This window comes from Aspergillus karnatakaensis, assembly GCF_047715665.1.
Source record: "Aspergillus karnatakaensis strain CBS 102800 unplaced genomic scaffold BJY04scaffold_9, whole genome shotgun sequence".
NCBI lineage: Eukaryota > Fungi > Ascomycota > Eurotiomycetes > Eurotiales > Aspergillaceae > Aspergillus > Aspergillus karnatakaensis.
The window spans coordinates 454,641-469,496 of record NW_027395721.1 but is presented as its reverse complement, the minus strand read 5'-3'; the positions used below and the strand labels follow the sequence as shown (position 1 = coordinate 469,496).

At 50.9% G+C, this 14,856-nt stretch overlaps 7 protein-coding genes across 7 annotated transcripts; 3 read left to right on the top strand and 4 right to left on the bottom strand.

The window, feature by feature from the left end:
* Positions 1-681: 681 nt before the first annotated feature.
* Positions 682-2,420, bottom strand: BJY04DRAFT_170026 (uncharacterized protein). The gene is made up of 5 exons (XM_073709207.1): positions 2,134-2,420; positions 1,735-2,062; positions 1,625-1,681; positions 1,410-1,571; positions 682-1,357 (listed from the first exon to the last, which is right to left on the bottom strand). Exons 1-5 carry the CDS (start codon positions 2,168-2,170, stop codon positions 997-999), a joined length of 945 nt encoding a protein of 314 aa, XP_073574558.1. The 5' UTR covers positions 2,171-2,420; the 3' UTR covers positions 682-996.
* A 489-nt stretch (positions 2,421-2,909) lies between these two features.
* BJY04DRAFT_181935 (uncharacterized protein) lies at positions 2,910-3,944 on the bottom strand. The gene is made up of 4 exons (XM_073710265.1): positions 3,765-3,944; positions 3,532-3,664; positions 3,411-3,468; positions 2,910-3,354 (listed from the first exon to the last, which is right to left on the bottom strand). The coding sequence occupies exons 1-4, from the start codon at positions 3,833-3,835 to the stop codon at positions 3,029-3,031; spliced, it is 588 nt and encodes a 195-aa protein (XP_073574557.1). The 5' UTR covers positions 3,836-3,944; the 3' UTR covers positions 2,910-3,028.
* Positions 3,945-3,958: 14 nt separating this feature from the next.
* Positions 3,959-5,564, bottom strand: BJY04DRAFT_181932 (uncharacterized protein). Its single transcript, XM_073710264.1, has 2 exons — positions 5,281-5,564; positions 3,959-5,223 (listed from the first exon to the last, which is right to left on the bottom strand). The coding sequence occupies exons 1-2, from the start codon at positions 5,412-5,414 to the stop codon at positions 4,164-4,166; spliced, it is 1,194 nt and encodes a 397-aa protein (XP_073574556.1). The 5' UTR covers positions 5,415-5,564; the 3' UTR covers positions 3,959-4,163.
* A 1-nt stretch (position 5,565) lies between these two features.
* On the top strand, positions 5,566-6,898 carry BJY04DRAFT_181929 (uncharacterized protein). Its single transcript, XM_073710263.1, has 3 exons — positions 5,566-6,000; positions 6,060-6,279; positions 6,360-6,898. The coding sequence occupies exons 1-3, from the start codon at positions 5,779-5,781 to the stop codon at positions 6,779-6,781; spliced, it is 864 nt and encodes a 287-aa protein (XP_073574555.1). The 5' UTR covers positions 5,566-5,778; the 3' UTR covers positions 6,782-6,898.
* Positions 6,899-8,007, bottom strand: BJY04DRAFT_181927 (40S ribosomal uS4 domain-containing protein). Its single transcript, XM_073710262.1, has 6 exons — positions 7,940-8,007; positions 7,850-7,887; positions 7,762-7,780; positions 7,584-7,682; positions 7,291-7,524; positions 6,899-7,240 (listed from the first exon to the last, which is right to left on the bottom strand). The coding sequence occupies exons 1-6, from the start codon at positions 7,951-7,953 to the stop codon at positions 7,063-7,065; spliced, it is 582 nt and encodes a 193-aa protein (XP_073574554.1). The 5' UTR covers positions 7,954-8,007; the 3' UTR covers positions 6,899-7,062.
* A 157-nt stretch (positions 8,008-8,164) lies between these two features.
* BJY04DRAFT_181920 (60S ribosomal protein eL21) lies at positions 8,165-9,098 on the top strand. The gene is made up of 4 exons (XM_073710261.1): positions 8,165-8,266; positions 8,317-8,384; positions 8,455-8,502; positions 8,613-9,098. The coding sequence occupies exons 1-4, from the start codon at positions 8,231-8,233 to the stop codon at positions 8,935-8,937; spliced, it is 477 nt and encodes a 158-aa protein (XP_073574553.1). The 5' UTR covers positions 8,165-8,230; the 3' UTR covers positions 8,938-9,098.
* Positions 9,099-12,237: 3,139 nt separating this feature from the next.
* Positions 12,238-14,713, top strand: BJY04DRAFT_215189 (putative C2H2 zinc finger domain protein; the record flags this gene model as incomplete). The annotated part of the gene is made up of 3 exons (XM_073715424.1): positions 12,238-12,426; positions 12,484-14,236; positions 14,298-14,713. The coding sequence occupies 3 exons, from the start codon at positions 12,238-12,240 to the stop codon at positions 14,711-14,713; spliced, it is 2,358 nt and encodes a 785-aa protein (XP_073574552.1).
* Positions 14,714-14,856: the final 143 nt, after the last annotated feature.

The following is a 14,856-nucleotide window of genomic DNA, read 5'->3' as shown; positions in this document are numbered from 1 at the left end:
CCCAACGGTTCGTGATGCAGAAGATCGTGCTTCAGACTGACTGCCGGGTGTCCTCAGGTCGCCTATATCTAACAGCTACTCTAAAGGGTTCTAAGCTCTACTCATGGATGGATGTTCTTTGATGGCAGAAAGAATCAAAGGGCTGAGGACTGGAGAGCTCAAAAGCTGAAGCGATTCAGGGGCAAAACGTCAAATGGACTAAATCACGACTAAATCGACTAAAATCGACCAGACCCAGGGGCTCGACCTTTGCAGCTTAGGCCGGCTTGGCTGCGAGGTTTCATCTGTCGCCTTCAGCCTACCACTGGAGAGCTCATCTTTATCCTGAAGAGGTCGCAAGTTAAATTGGACCGACGATCTCTCCATATCTCAACGTTCGTGCACGGTGCTGGCCTTACACAGTACTATTATTGCACTTATACCTTATAGTCGAGTTACGAGTCTCGACTCTCGAATCTCGACCTCCGGAATATTTTACACGTGGGGGCGGTAGAACCGGCAGTGTACCACCGGTCTGTTCACCACGGCGCCTACTCCGGGAGACTGGAGTAAAGGAGCCGTCGTTGACGGTTGACCACCTACAAGATGCGGGAATCTGGAGTGTTCGTGCTTCAAGGTTACTCAGCTGCTGGCAGGAGTTTGATTGCTGTACAACATTCAGCTATCCACATTCCACTTGGCCGAAGGTTCGAAACACACTGAAAATTGGCTGACTGAGCAGTCTGATTGGCCACATCAACACGTTACAATTACAAAGCAAGGTCTGTCCCACTTTGCTCTCATCTCCGGGCTCAGGTGACTCCCGATCTGAGGTCTTCTCTCTTTGAGGCCGAACTCGTCAACATCCATGGTATTTCATACAGAGGCGCAGTGTAAACCTCGGAAAATTCAGAACATCCATCATGTCCGTGTGGGAAGAGAAGAAATTCGCATGCCCCGGAGTAGCCTTCGGCTACATCACCCAATTTAACAGATGATGAAAAACATTGTCTCTACTTAGGCAGAAGACTCCTCTGTCTCGACACTCCAAATAACAAACGGCAAGACAACACATGGATCGCTTGGGCACACCTTCTCGCGCTCAAGACTCTTGAACTTTGGCCCATTAGGCCCTCCGACGTACTTCTTCTGCCCGAACAGTTCCGGTCCTCCTTGAAGCGCATCGTCACCCCATCGTCCGTTGAAGTTCAGCCAGTTGACTGGGTAGCTGGAGTCATAGGGCTCAAATGTCTGTGTTGCCGCTATGTAATTGTACGCATACGCGCCCAAGACTGGATCCCACAAAGTGCCCTGGTCTGTCTCGTCGACGAGAAAGCCACCGGGGAGATTGAGTCCAGGAATTGTGTGGTCATGACCACTAACACGATGTCAGCGTATCTCTAATACAGCAAAATCATGTTCCTGCTCACCCAGAGATGGAATAAACTGCATGGGTGCCGTTTCCGGAGTAGGCAATCGGTCGTTTGCCCTGCTTCTCAGTCGCATCGTAGGTGAAAGCCTGTCCCCGAGCATGTTGGCTGTACCAGATGGCCTGCGGCACCCCATCTTGAAACCGAATCATGTTATGTTCCCTACAAGCAGTCATCGTCAGTTCCATTCATGACGTCTGGGAGGCCAGAGGTACCAATCTCCCACGTGGTGACCAAACTCCATTCCCAGAACAGTATTGCCCTGATTATACCTGACTGGCAGTCAGCAACCCGTTTGATTAAGTGGTGTAGGCTAAAGACTCACGAATAGTAGTAGAAGTAGAAAGCATCGACCTCGCCTTCCCCACGATCATGCACGATGATTGCAGAAGAGGTCTCGCTCGCCTGCCCATTCTCATCGATATCGGCACCATAGAACCACTCAGGGTGCGGGTCGGCGTCGATACCCTCGATGGAGGTCAGGTACACACTTTCGCCGCCGAGCGCATTGAGTTGGTCCAGATTATCGAGGGTAAGAGGCACTTGGGCGCCCTCAACGGTTACGTAGTCCACCTTTGGCACATTATGTTGTAGTTGTTCCCCAAAGCCGGAGGGCTTGAATGGGTCTTCGCTATGAAGCCACACCAGGGGAGCTTTTATAATGTTTAGCCTCCACACTTTCCCAGTCTCTGCGGGGGCTAAGTAGTCAAGGGTCTTGACTTACCATACTCCAGTACGTAATTCGGAATAGAGGCAGACATGCTCGGTAGATGTTGATAGTCCGTATGGACGAGGCAAGGGAAGGCTTTGCTTGTCGATATTAACCTGGAAATCCCCTGCTCGGCAACCCGGTTGGGGCTGTCTTAGATATCTATATAATTCCGGAGGGTGCCCAAAGAAAACTCCGATCATTTCTAGCCTGACAGTCCCGTTACATCGGACATGCATAACACGCCCCAGCTGCCGGCAATCACCTCCACCTGCTAGACTAAATTGGAATCCTCACCTTCGAACCATCCACTCGTGCGCCCTCGTGGGGGAAAGCAAATGAAACTCAAGCATTGGAGAGGTAGTGCCAAATGACAGCCCTGTAACCAACAGACACCTCTGCTGCTGACTCGTGCGGAAAAGAGGGGTTGTGAATTCTGAGTTTCGTCAAGGACAAGGCACCGGAGCTTGTTTAGAGTTACTGCCCCCCGTTGCGACCTGAACTATGCACAAGATCGATAAGCATGATTTGTTGAATTCTAGCCGAGTGATATTGAACGCAAGGTCGAAGATCGTCCCGTGATGGGGTTGTATTCGGGGTCTCCGGTGTCATCTGAGCGAATCATCCCAACAGCAGGATGGAGAGTTACCTCGAGGGCTTGCTGTAAATTCTGCAACTGGCGTCTCGCTCAAGCTGAGTGTTCATTATTTGGGGCCTTCTTGGCTGCCGTAATATTTGCAGTAATTTTCTTGCGGTCATTAAGTCTACGCTTACGCCGGAGTTCTGGTCTTGCTGGGAAATATATATATCGGTTACCATCTATATGTACATTTAGAAGGTTAGTAAGCTAGGTACTTACTCTCTTGCACCAGAAACCAAGTTTTCATGAAGTCCAGTGAGGTCATTTTACTTATAGTCCATCCCCACTCTTCTGGGCTTGAGCCCTCTCCTCGGCCTCGGCCTGCCTCTGCTTCTCCCTCTCCTTCATAAGCTTAAAGATCCTCAGATCCAGTGGGACCCTATCTCCCAGCCATGTCGCCCGCTGTGTATGATTTCTTTCGTCCTCCTCATCCGTCGTGTTTGGGTGCAAGAGCACGCTTAACGGGCCCCGGTGTATGATAAGCCAGGGTACGAAAGCACCAAATTGCGCCGGCGTGAACAGATTAACCTCGAACATCGCGATTGGATGTGGGCCAACCGGTTTGTCCCAGAAAGTATATATGCGAAGCTCGGGGACTGTTCCGTTTTATGAGTAAGTTGTGCAGCTGAGGAGGGATGAAGGGAAAACGTACACTCCCGTCTGATGCGCTCCCATAGAGCCTTTGCAAAAGTGACTTGGTCTGGGTTATTCTGTTCAGACATGGCCGTCAGTTTCTCGAACATCATCACCTGCGATCAGGCAGAAAGACGAACCTGGAAGTGATAAACATGGATGTCAAACCCTCCGCGGCGACCCTTGCTTAGAGGGTCAGGAAACACCTCGTATGCGCTGCTCAAGATACCATGTTGAGGGTTCTTCAGCGATTTTCCGTCATCATTCCTCTCCCTGTGTTGTTGTCACAACAAGACAATGGTCAGAGAGTGAGGTCGTGTGAGGGGCACTTTTCATCATCCACAGTCGGATGACACCATACCGTGGGACTTACTCGGAAAGTGGCTCTAGGTTTTCGTAGCCCAGTAGTGGAGAGGGGTATGTAAATGCAAACTGGTCTGTCATTCTTGGATGGTCGGATGGGCTCGAGGGGAGGTGAAGGACTAAAGGTTGTGTATAGATCTGATTAGATATGCTGTATATATACTTTAGTTACCGGCAAGTGGGCCGGGACTTGATGCTTTCCGCGGTCTGACAAAGTGCGGAATCTTGTGCCACCTGCTGTAGGCCATTTGTAAGGATCGCGGTCGATGCCGTAAGACTCGCTACTGTTCGGTTTCTGCAGCTGACGAATGAATATGTTTTTAGAATCAACCCGTATAAATATTCGTTTACGGGTTGAAGATTATGTATAGAAGGCGACTGCCTCGCCAGCATGAAACCTCACGTGCTGTTACCACGAGGCCTTAATATCAATATGTCCGTCCTTATCTACAAACTTGCCACGATCCCATTCACGACCTTCGCTCTTCGTAGACCACTTGACGTTCTCTAATGACTCCTCGTCATTCCCCGTTGCCGTAGAGTTGTTCTTCCACCTGTCTACAATATCATCGTTGAAGCCTGCCTTCCGTAGCCTCTCTTCACCTTGTTGTTTCCAGCGGGCTCGGTCACGCAGAGCTTCTAGAGCAAGCTCCCAGTCATCATCCCCAGTCATGAGTCCCGCCACAGGTCGTCGAGAAGACCTATTGCCTGAGAGCAATCCGTTCTCTTCCGCATGCACATCGAGGGTTGGATCGTAGTCAGGAGCAAAATGTGCGTCAATGTTACTAGTGTTCGGTCTGTAAGCCCCTCGTCCACGAGAACGAATTGGGGCATCTTCCTTAGGCAGAGGGCCAACGAGATCTTCCAGTGGGTCCGATTCATTTCCTGGTTCATTTCCAAATGGCTTGTCTCGAGAGTCCGAGGAAACCATCGGAGACGGTCGTACTTCTCGTACAGCACCTTTGTCCTTGTGCTTCACTCTCAGCTCGGGCGAGCGGGAACGAGAATTGGAGCGATTTCGATGTCGGTGGCGGTGACTGCGTGACCCTGAATATGGCGAGCGACTTCGAGACTTCGAATATGATCGATGTCTGTGACTTCTTCTAGATCTTCTTTGTCGGTCGTCGTCCCGAGCGCGCGACTTAAATCTCCGACGGGTATCACGCGCTCGATCCCGATGCGGAGAGGCCGATCGACTCCTTTGTCTCCGTCGATGGGAGCGATGCTTATTATCGTGGTCATCTCTCCTGTCTCGCCGAGAGTCCCGATCTCGGCCATCGTGTCTGTGGGAACGGCGTTGATGCTGATCTTTGCTAACATGGTCAGATTGGACTGGGTCTCGTAGTTGTCGCATCCGCTCCCTGGCTTCCTTCTCCTCTTTTCGCTTTAAAGCCGTATTGTGATTGTCCGTCTCTTTGATAATATGTCGAAGGAACCGCGTGTTGGGCTTGGGGGCGGAGCCGGTAGGTCTGTGGCAACTATGCGTTAGATCCAGGAAACTTGCAATGATGCGAGGCGGGTTCAACCTTGAGGGCATGTAAGCATTCATCCCCAGAGAAGAGTATTTCATGGAGCTATCCCGCGCTTCCTTTGACAGGATTTGCGCAACGTAGTCATCGTTGTTGGGGTCACCGATTGCTTTTCCGAGTCCTGGTGGCATTTGCGAGAGGGAAGGGAACTGATGATATGGGAAGGTGTAAGGAGTAATGTCGTGGCGATTGATTTGGCTACATCACCTCGGCTTTATATAGTGGTAAAAGTGTAGTTTTGTTAGTGAATGCAGCAGGCACACAAGTACCTATAGTAGAGAAGGTGCAGCTCAGACGGTCCAGACTTCTTCTACCAGGAATAATGACGACCGAAGAACTTCTCACCGCCTCCATCATCGAAGTCTGTTTTGTTTACCCCCCGCATTCTGCCGCATGGTGGAGTTAAGCATCAAACTTTCGGACCACAATCTTGACTTCTAGCCCCATCTTGCTCCCTTGAACGACTTCTCGAAGACCAGCTGACTAGGTGAAGTAATGGCTGAACCAAATGCCCTCCAGGCGCGACAGCAGCTCCAACAGCTGGAAGAAGAGCACGGCCAGCTGAAGACACAACTCTCGATTGTTCGGATCAGCGAGCCCATTTTCTCCCCCGAGGCCGATTCTGCAGACCCTTCACCATCAAAACGCAACTCAGGTGTTTCCGCTCTTGATAATCCATCACCAGCGACCCTTGAGGCAGATTTGACACACTACAAGGTGCGCATGAACCTTTATGGAGTCAATCCTTGCAGCGCAAATCCTCACCGTGGACCTAGGAATTATTCTCGAAACTACGATTTTCGTATGTCGAGCAGGTGACGAAAGAGAAATTTCTACGCGCAATCGTTGGTGACCCGCCTCTGGTAGTCGGCCACAATGAGAACGTGGAGCTGGAAACACAACTGGCAGAGGTGAAAGCAGAGCTCAAGGCGCGCAAGGAGGAAGTCAGGTCAATGATAGAAGAGATGGAAAAGCTAGCCCGAGATCTGGCGACCCGTAAGTCTCCTTTGCTTTGCCTTTACCGGGAAACCAGATGCAAACAGAGGACCACATTTAACGCTTGCTGGTCATAACAGGCTATAAGAATGTCCAGTTGCAGATGGCACGGCTCGAGACCCTTCCTGAATCCATTGACAACCTCGAGTCTACTATCGCGGCGCTGCGCGCGAAACAAATTGCCGATTCAGATACGTCGTCATCTCAATCGCTCCCACTCCCTGCAACCTTGTCTCTCTTAGCGGAACGTGAAGCGGAACTTGCAGCGCTCAACCGACAGCTTGCCACAGCCCAGTCCACCCTACCCCGTAAGACTCGAGAGGCCGAAGCTATGGAACGCGAATTGAGCATATTGGAGCGGCGCAAGTCGGAGGCTATTATGCAAGCGCGAGAAGCACAGAGGAAAAAACAGGAGGGGGAGAGCGATGGCCTTGAGGAAGCGGGAAGATGGTATAGGAGTGCAGAAGAGGCACTCAAGAAATTGGTGGGCGTGGAAGGTTAAAGAGCGAGAGCTCAAGAACGATTCATGATATCCCTGGCGGCGTTCTGGCTTGATTCCAACTCACAACACAAACGGTGGCGTACAATATGGTTAGGGTTACGATGGAGGAAAGTATAATGGACTGGGTTTCGCGACTGAGCCGTAGGCTAACTAGGTATAAATTTTTTTGAATTCGTCCAATTGCAAGGTCGTACAACGTTATACGCGATGTTGCAGTGACATCAAAGCCCCGTGTATAAATTTCCTTAACGAAACCCGTCCGTACTCCTATTTTAAAGAATCTACTCCTCCTCCTCCTCACCCTCGTCACCACCACCACCAGCGGCAGCAGCAGCCTTCTTGCGCTGGACACGACCGGGACGGCCACCACCGAAGGGAGAGGTGAGAGCGAAGTCGATGTGCTTCTGGGAGTCAAGGCGGACCAGGTAAGAGGGAACGTTGACGATCTGCTTGCCGACACTGTGTGGTTGTTAGCGCCGACAGAGTTTCCTGGTTCGAGGAGTGCATACCGGATGTGGCGCTGCTTGATCAGGACACGAGCGTGGTGGATGGACTTGGCGAGACCAAGCTTGTACACGCAGGTCTGGAGACGACGCTCCAAGAAGTCCTCGACGCGGAGAGCCAGGACGTAATCGAGCTTCATGCGGGACTCATCGAGCACACCGATGCGGACCAGACGGCGAATCAAGGCATTTCCTTCGAACAGGCGCTTGGGGTCCTTCTCGTCGAGGGTGAGCAGCTCACTATAATATGTTAGTACTAGTCTCCCTCCAGTTATTACTCCCGATTGAATGCGACATACCGAGCAGCACGACGGATCTTGGACAGGGTGAGCTGGACACGCCACACCTCACGCTTGTTGCGGAGACCGAACTCGCCGACAATCTTCAGTTCGGAGTCACTAAGGAGACCAGGTTAGGAATAAGAACACACGACATAAACAGAAGCACGCTTCTGATCAGTGGCCGGATAGTACTAACAGACGAGCCGACTCGAAAGCTGCGCATTGTTAGCTTCAATGTCCGATCATAGGGTTTTTTCTTTCTAGCACGCCCAAGAATCACTTACGACGACGAGGGACCTTGTAGGTCTTGGAGTAGACGCGACTGCGTTGTAATTAGATTCATGCGCCTATTCAGATTGACACTGAATACTCACGGGACGGGGGCCATGACTGCAAATTGGCTGTCGCGATAGTTGTCGAATAGTCAGCTGAACGATTATCACCAAGTCCAACAGAAGAGGATGTCTTTTTGAAGATAGCCGAGCCGTTGGTGGAGGGAGATTCAAGCACTAACCGCTTTGGGGATGGTGCATAGGGCTAGGGCTCATCCAGCGGAGGGCGGCGCACTAAGATCCGGAAAGTCGAACACCATCGAGAGGGCGGCAGATCGAGGGACTTCTTCGTTTTCGACAAGTTTCAATTCTCAACGCCAAAAAACCGTCAAAATGGGTCACTCCCACGGTCTCCGTTCCGGCACCCGGGTATGTTGTTTCGAGAGTGTTTTCCCAACGGTCGCTGACGAAAATGCCAGTATGCCTTCTCTCGCAACTTCCGTGAGAAGGGTGCGATCGCCCTTTCCACCTACCTGAAGACCTACCGGTACGACGAAATCCTCCGCGAGCGCTAGATCTCGACGAAATTTTCAGAGCAGAGACTGATTGTATAATAGGGTTGGCGACATTGTCGATATCAAGGTCAACGGTGCCGTTCAGAAGGGGTTAGTGAATTTTTCTTCCATTGCGCACGCCTACAATCTCAACGAGCCGAGACTGAGCGGTTTTCGACGATGGGTGGTTTATGAGAAGAAATTGCTGAGATTTTCTATAGTATGCCCTACAAGGTCTACAACGGTAAGACCGGTGTTGTCTACAACGTCACCAAGTCTTCCGTCGGTGTCCTCCTCTACAAGATGGTCGGCAACCGCTACCTCGAGAAGCGCATCAACGTCCGCGTCGAGCACGTCAAGCACTCCCGCTCTCGTGAGGATTTCATCAAGCGTGTCAAGCTGAACGCCGAGAAGAAGAAGCAGGCCAAGGAGCAGGGTGTCCACCTTCACCTCAAGCGCCAGCCCGCTCAGCCCCGTGAGGCTCACACCGTTGAGGGCTCCGCCCCCGAAACCATCACTCCTCTGCCTTACGACACCCAAATCTAAATGGAATGGAACGGGCGATGGGTTGTTTGGTGTTTTCTGGGTTTTACGGCTCCACGTGTGGAGTTTGCATTTGTGACGAGAAAAAACTGAGGGTTCTCGAAGCGGCACACCTCTATCCTGTGCATAGATTCCCCTGAATGAAAAAGATTATTCAAAAAGCATTTCCGATCCCTTGATTTACAAGTTGGAGGGCGACAGTGGTTCATGGTACTAACTCACAGGGCGCCGGCCGAAAGCACGACGTTTCCCGTGAGTCCGCAAACTGATTGGCTTGTTACACCACCTGAGGCTCAGTGTCCGCAATTTCTTGAGCATCCAAAATAGTGGCGGAGTGATGACTCGACCGACGCTGGGTGCTATCCGATTCAACGATTTTCAAAAAGAAAAATATTCCGGGAAACCCAATGAGCCCAAGTAACAGCACTGAACCTGTCTGTCCTCTCCTTTCCTTTCGGTCGGGTCGCAAAGGCTTCTCTAAGCCTCAAACCGCGATCACTCTCAGGCCCAATCACCCAGAGGGGGTGCATTATGTAAAGCGGCCCGAAGACCTAGGGTAGGTTTATGGTCGCCAAGTTATCCCATATCCCTGTTAAGGGGTGGTGACCGTTGTTGGATTGCCGCGGCAGTAGCTAAATGTTCATATGCATGGCCGCTGGGAACTGCCTCTTGACTTTGTTAGACAGGCGCCGTTAGCTCCAGCTGAGTGACTTTCTAACCTACCGTACGATAAACCAAGCAGCTTCAAGGCAGCCAACAAGGGAGAAGCTGGCACGTGTGTTGCTTGGAGTGTGTCATTCTCGGATTACCGGGCAGTCCAAGTTCAATGGCTGGTGGACATTCCGGGTACCAGCCTGACAATTGACTCCAGCTATTACTTGTACTACAAGAGGGTAATCAGATAGTTAGGTGTAGGTGCGTAGCGCCACCACTACAATATGATAGGTACAATACCCACCGATTCGTGGCTGTGTAAGAGCCTGTGCCACTGCTATGTACGTATTAGGTACTACCTACCTACGTAGGAGTCGGAGGATGGCCTCGATTTTGAGCCTCATTACGGAGTACGCTGTCGCTCTCTCCCACTGTCTGCGAGAAACTCCCAGAGCGTCGCCTGAACCCTTTGATCGACTTGCATCATTGGTTGCCAACTCGGGATCCTTTACCAAAGGATAAAATGGTTGCGGGCTGGGAGACACACCGCAAGTCTTGTCAAGGCAGAACGAGGACCGTTGTGTCGGTGTAAAGGATGGCTCAAATCGCAAGGCAGCCTGTATGATTAATGAACTGAGGTCGAGAGATGTTGTCATTCGTTCGCCATGGCGAGCATTGTGCGAATGACACGAACTCGATGTGAGAGGCAAGGCAGCTTAGACTCGAAAGGCTTCAAGTTGCAGGCTGTATCCCGTGAAATGAGGCTCGAAACCTCTTGGCTGGATTTTGACATGGACCCGTTCCTGCGCACGCCGCACAGCCTCTGCGGCCTTGGGGTGGTTCTATGGAGAACTCCAGCACACACCACCACCCTCTTTCGATCTGCTTATTGCATGGTCATTGATACGATCTAGAATTCAAAATCCCATCCGAGAGAACGGTCTCCAAACCATAACGAGGGAAGACGTGGAGACTGGGGTCTGTCCTTACTTTGTAGATAGATGACATCATTGGCAGGGGAAAACCCTCCAGGGCTCCGTTGGCGGGGTTGATACCTGTGGCGCCCGCAAAGAGAGCCAAAATCCACTCTGAGTAGAATAATAATACCATTCTCATCTTCATGTACGTACTCCATTCTCTGTAGTAATTTATTACTGGATTTCATGATTTATACCCCTAATCCAATTTTCCCCTGTCCTACTCCCACACGAGGTATCTCCCCTCGACAGCCAGCACAAATCTGTAGGTACTTGTGCAGATCGTGATTGGTGGTGCAAGGCAACTCGCTCGAATCCAAAGCATCATGAACGCCCATAAAAGCACTGTGCAGACGGATGGATCCATAACGTGCTTAGGGGGATTGGGAAAGCTCAGTCAGGAGATAGTTATCAGCTGTCATTACTGTCAGAATCACGAGTGGGTCGGCGAGAGTTTGCCCTGAAAACCGTCGGCTTGGCCATCCATCCCCAGACACCAAACACTGCCTTTTTTATTTATTTGCGCGGTGTGACTCGGAGATTAATTGCTACTCGTAGTTTATCTTGGTTGATGGATCTTATCTTGCTATCTAAGCCTCCGACCCTGTGGAAAACCCAACCTAGCCACGTTTCAATGCTGTGAGAGCTTCTAAAAGGATAACTGACGTGCCCTAGGATCATGGGTCAAACTCGGTAGAGCCGAAAGCGCTTCGCAGGGAATCAACACCTCGGGCGTCAGGGGAGCTACCTAGCTCGTATCCCAGCAGCTGCCTGTACGGTACTGACGGTAGGTAGAGAGAGCTTTCGCGGAAGGGGCGGCAACAGCAAGTCGTATATTGATGGCCCGGGGTCGTCGCCTCATTTCCAACCTTAAGGTTTCCTTTCATCCTAGAGCATACAGTGGCGCTCTGTTGCTTGTGACTTGACTGTACTTCCAAGAATTCTTTGCATGATAGCTCGGGTGAAAAGAACCTCACCCGCACCGTGGAACAAATACAGCCCGTTAAATGTATACATACTGAAGTCAATTATGCATACAATGGATGGTCAGCATGTAGTTTCTATTGAGCAGCACTGCCCTCTTCACCATCAGCATCTTTCGGCGAGGCTCTGGCTCGAAGTAGAAAAAGACACCAACCCCCCCTCATGCTTTGACTCTATTCTTAATCTCTGTCTTTCCTTACTTATCTCCTTGGAAAATATCATTGTTGTTGTTTTTTCTTCTTGTTGATTTGCATGCGACTCTACCTCCAAATACACCCAGGGTTTCTCAAGTTTCCATCATTGCATCGCCCGGGCAAGCGAACTCCACCCATCTTCTTCTTAATATCGCGTTGCCCTTCGAGTTTCGGCTCTTCCTATCACATTATTTTCTTTTACATTCTCTTTACCTGTAGAATACCCCTTGTCCTTAGCAAGTTCACCCGGGTTGTCTTGCTTCGCTTACATATCGTCCGACAGCAAGGCCGTCGTCCAGCCTTGCCAACACCATTTTCAACCTTGCCCGTCTCAGGCTGTGAGACTGAATCAGCCTGGAGCAAGGCAGCTTCTAGCTTGTCTTCCCGGCCCCGCCGTCCTCTTATCCTCGACCTCCGTCAAACTCTCCACGCTCTCGCCATTCTCTTTTTTTCGCTGGAGCTCACTTCCAGCAGTCATATACTCAACCGCCAACATGGATAACAGCCAGCAAAGAGGGTCGGGTCAATGTGGCCGCCTCAGTTCCCAAGAGTTTCAACACTATCAGCGCCATCAAGAAATGGGCTTTTCTGGGATCCTTGGTACCGGACCTTCGCCCCCAGATCAGACGTTCGCAGAAACATCCTTTCCAGATCCATCTGATCCTCAATGGATTGGAGCTGAGGTATATTACCCCCTGGAGCTTCTCTAAATGTGCGGCAAGTTTGGTTAACCAAAGCAGCAGGGTATGATGCAGGGGAGCCCTCAGTTAATGCTGCCGAACGACTCGGAGTTGGAACAAAATCATGGCAGCTTGATCTACCCGGAAATACATAGTTCTGGCGCCTTCCAATGCGGATCCAACCAAATGGCACCCCCGCAGCCAATTGCGCCTATGACACCAGCAAGCTTGACACGCGAAGATACCAGTACAGTCCATCGAGAGCCCTTTGACAGCCTGGTTCCTTTACTGCAGACAATTCTCGAATTCTACCTGAGTCTCAGAGAGACACCCGGAAGCATTAATGCGCCTGATTTGGGTTGGTTGAAAGTACAGTTCCAGAAAGGATTATCCATACTTGAACCGGTCGAAACCTCAGAGGTAGAAGTCGATGACAAGAAGAAGTACCGATGCGTCCTTTGCCAGTCAGCCAGAGAGTACGGCACAACCGGCACGCTTAAGCGACACATTACAACAGAACATTATCCGAGTACCAGATACTCCTGTCCAGTTTGCCATGCTCACGGCGAGCAATGGATTACAAACAGAAGAGATAAACATCATGAACATATGAAGTCGAGACATCAGCACAGGGCTCTCACCAAGACCGAGATGGCAAACTGCACGATTCAGTCAACAGATCCGCCCCAACAGTGTGCATATGGGAAGTGCGGCAAGCGTATCAGGACGTGGGACGAGTTCTTTGACTGCCTTGTCAAACATTGTTCGATATCTGGGGTCAAAAACCAGCACAAGGACCGCAAAGGAGGCGGCGGTGGCGGGCACGATCCCGGACACGGCACTGGAGGCGGGCAATTTCCTTCACCTGGCGGCAATGGCCCTGGGAGCAACTCGGGTGCTTTTCAGCCTCATGGTGCGGAAAGCAACTATGGAGTGGGTATTTTGGGCGCCGGATACTGGAGCGGTAATGGTAATTATGGACATCAACATCCTGTTGCTCCCGATGACCGCAGAGAGTCTTCAATCATAAGATCCGAAAGCAATTCACCTGCAACAGCTTTAAGGCAGCCCGATGAACTTAGACATCATGAAGATATCGAGGCGAGGAAGGATTCCTACGTCGACACCATGGGCGAAAACATTTCGGCCGATACCAAGGAGCCTCGTCCAAACCTAACCAAGACTCTCTCCGCTGGAGGTCTTGGGAATACTGTGCCGAAGATTGGACTTGACAAAGTCGAGCGGAGGTTCCCACTCCCTGAACCCGAAGAAATCCCAGTGTGCGAAGTTTGCGGGCATGAATTTGCCGGCTGCAGACTGTGCGAAAGGCTGGCCAAGTCCATGATTCAATGCCATTGCTGTGCTGATGTGCATGCCCAAAGAACACCAACGGGCGTTGTTGGGGATGTTTACCATAAAGAGTCTCTAAGCGACGAGCTTGAAAAAAGGGCGCGTGGTGATTTGAGCTCCAAGCGGCTGTTATCGATGGCTCAAGAGCTCGCAAAGTCGGGTCAGATAGGACTCAACAGCGATTATCGATTCACAGAAGTCATGAGGCGGTTGCTATCCCTCCGATTCGAATGCGACATTCGCAAACACCGGGGTTTGAGCAAGCTATCAGCCGAAGACGAATCAGCTCATGGAGAGGTGGCCCTGACCGAAACCGAAAAGGCTATTCCGCGAGAGTTTCAGCGGTTAAGATACTTTGAACGTTATCTGCATGCAACCCAATCGGAAGGGCCTTTCTTGACCTGTATTCGAGAAACCTTCATTGTCTCGGAACCTCCAAATTTCATAATGTCGTCTCTGCAAGGTACGATAGACATCAAATGGCCTGCCTTCCCACTCTGTTTGGTATGCTGACTCGAGCGTAGAAATTGTGTATCAGAAGGTGTCACTTGCATCACAGGATACCCCGGACATTCCTGGACATCACCTGTTCTACCTGACGGAGGAAAAGGACCACAAATCGTCCGAAGCAAACCTCGAAGTTGTGCGTCGGGAGTCGACAAAAAAGCGGGCGCATTTGAGGGTGCGAATTCGAGCCATAGCCAATGTGCTTGCATTACGCGCCGCAGTCACCAAGTCGCCTCCATCGGTCGATAAAAACGAAACCAGCGACGGTTGGGAGCTGGGCATTCCTCTTCCTAGAGTTGCGACGGAGGAAGACGTAGTGAAAGGGTTGACATGGTTGGTGCAGTTGCTGGTTGTCTTTTTGCGAATGCCTCCGGAATCGAATATATACGTCTTGCTGGCGAGTAGCTGGCGCAATGTTCCCAGGTTGCTCTAAAACGTTTCCTTCATCATGTCAGGAGTTGGCTATATATAACTTTGTTTTTGGACTACCCCGGGTGAGCATGTTTGACTTGATGTTTTATGATCTGATCTTGGGCGTTTTGGACATCTTGGTCATCAAGAGAAAGTTTCTATTGT

What these genes read in the sequence shown, in the direction of transcription:
- BJY04DRAFT_181932 (XM_073710264.1), bottom strand. Translation starts at nt 5,414, where the DNA reads ATGCCACCAGGACTCGGAAAAGCAATCGGTGACCCCAACAACGATGAC. An exon ending in AATGCTTACATGCCCTCAAG is followed by an intron (nt 5,224 to 5,280) that starts GTTGAACCCGCC and finishes TAGTTGCCACAG; the next exon opens with ACCTACCGGCTCCGCCCCCA.
- BJY04DRAFT_170026 (XM_073709207.1), bottom strand. Translation starts at nt 2,170, where the DNA reads ATGTCTGCCTCTATTCCGAATTACGTACTGGAGTATG. An exon ending in GAATTACGTACTGGAGTATG is followed by an intron (nt 2,063 to 2,133) that starts GTAAGTCAAGAC and finishes ACATTATAAAAG; the next exon opens with CTCCCCTGGTGTGGCTTCAT. An exon ending in GCAGTTTATTCCATCTCTGG is followed by an intron (nt 1,358 to 1,409) that starts GTGAGCAGGAAC and finishes ACATCGTGTTAG; the next exon opens with TGGTCATGACCACACAATTC.
- BJY04DRAFT_181920 (XM_073710261.1), top strand. Translation starts at nt 8,231, where the DNA reads ATGGGTCACTCCCACGGTCTCCGTTCCGGCACCCGG. An exon ending in ACCTACCTGAAGACCTACCG is followed by an intron (nt 8,385 to 8,454) that starts GTACGACGAAAT and finishes ATTGTATAATAG; the next exon opens with GGTTGGCGACATTGTCGATA. An exon ending in AACGGTGCCGTTCAGAAGGG is followed by an intron (nt 8,503 to 8,612) that starts GTTAGTGAATTT and finishes GATTTTCTATAG; the next exon opens with TATGCCCTACAAGGTCTACA.
- BJY04DRAFT_181929 (XM_073710263.1), top strand. Translation starts at nt 5,779, where the DNA reads ATGGCTGAACCAAATGCCCTCCAGGCGCGACAGCAGCTCCAACAGCTG. An exon ending in CAGATTTGACACACTACAAG is followed by an intron (nt 6,001 to 6,059) that starts GTGCGCATGAAC and finishes CCGTGGACCTAG; the next exon opens with GAATTATTCTCGAAACTACG. An exon ending in AGCCCGAGATCTGGCGACCC is followed by an intron (nt 6,280 to 6,359) that starts GTAAGTCTCCTT and finishes TGGTCATAACAG; the next exon opens with GCTATAAGAATGTCCAGTTG.
- BJY04DRAFT_181927 (XM_073710262.1), bottom strand. An exon ending in AAGATCCGTCGTGCTGCTCG is followed by an intron (nt 7,525 to 7,583) that starts GTATGTCGCATT and finishes AACATATTATAG; the next exon opens with TGAGCTGCTCACCCTCGACG. An exon ending in ATCAAGCAGCGCCACATCCG is followed by an intron (nt 7,241 to 7,290) that starts GTATGCACTCCT and finishes ACAACCACACAG; the next exon opens with TGTCGGCAAGCAGATCGTCA.
- BJY04DRAFT_181935 (XM_073710265.1), bottom strand. Translation starts at nt 3,835, where the DNA reads ATGACAGACCAGTTTGCATTTACATACCCCTCTCCACTACTGGGCTAC. An exon ending in AACCTAGAGCCACTTTCCGA is followed by an intron (nt 3,665 to 3,764) that starts GTAAGTCCCACG and finishes ACAACAACACAG; the next exon opens with GGAGAGGAATGATGACGGAA. An exon ending in GGAGCGCATCAGACGGGAGT is followed by an intron (nt 3,355 to 3,410) that starts GTACGTTTTCCC and finishes AAAACGGAACAG; the next exon opens with TCCCCGAGCTTCGCATATAT.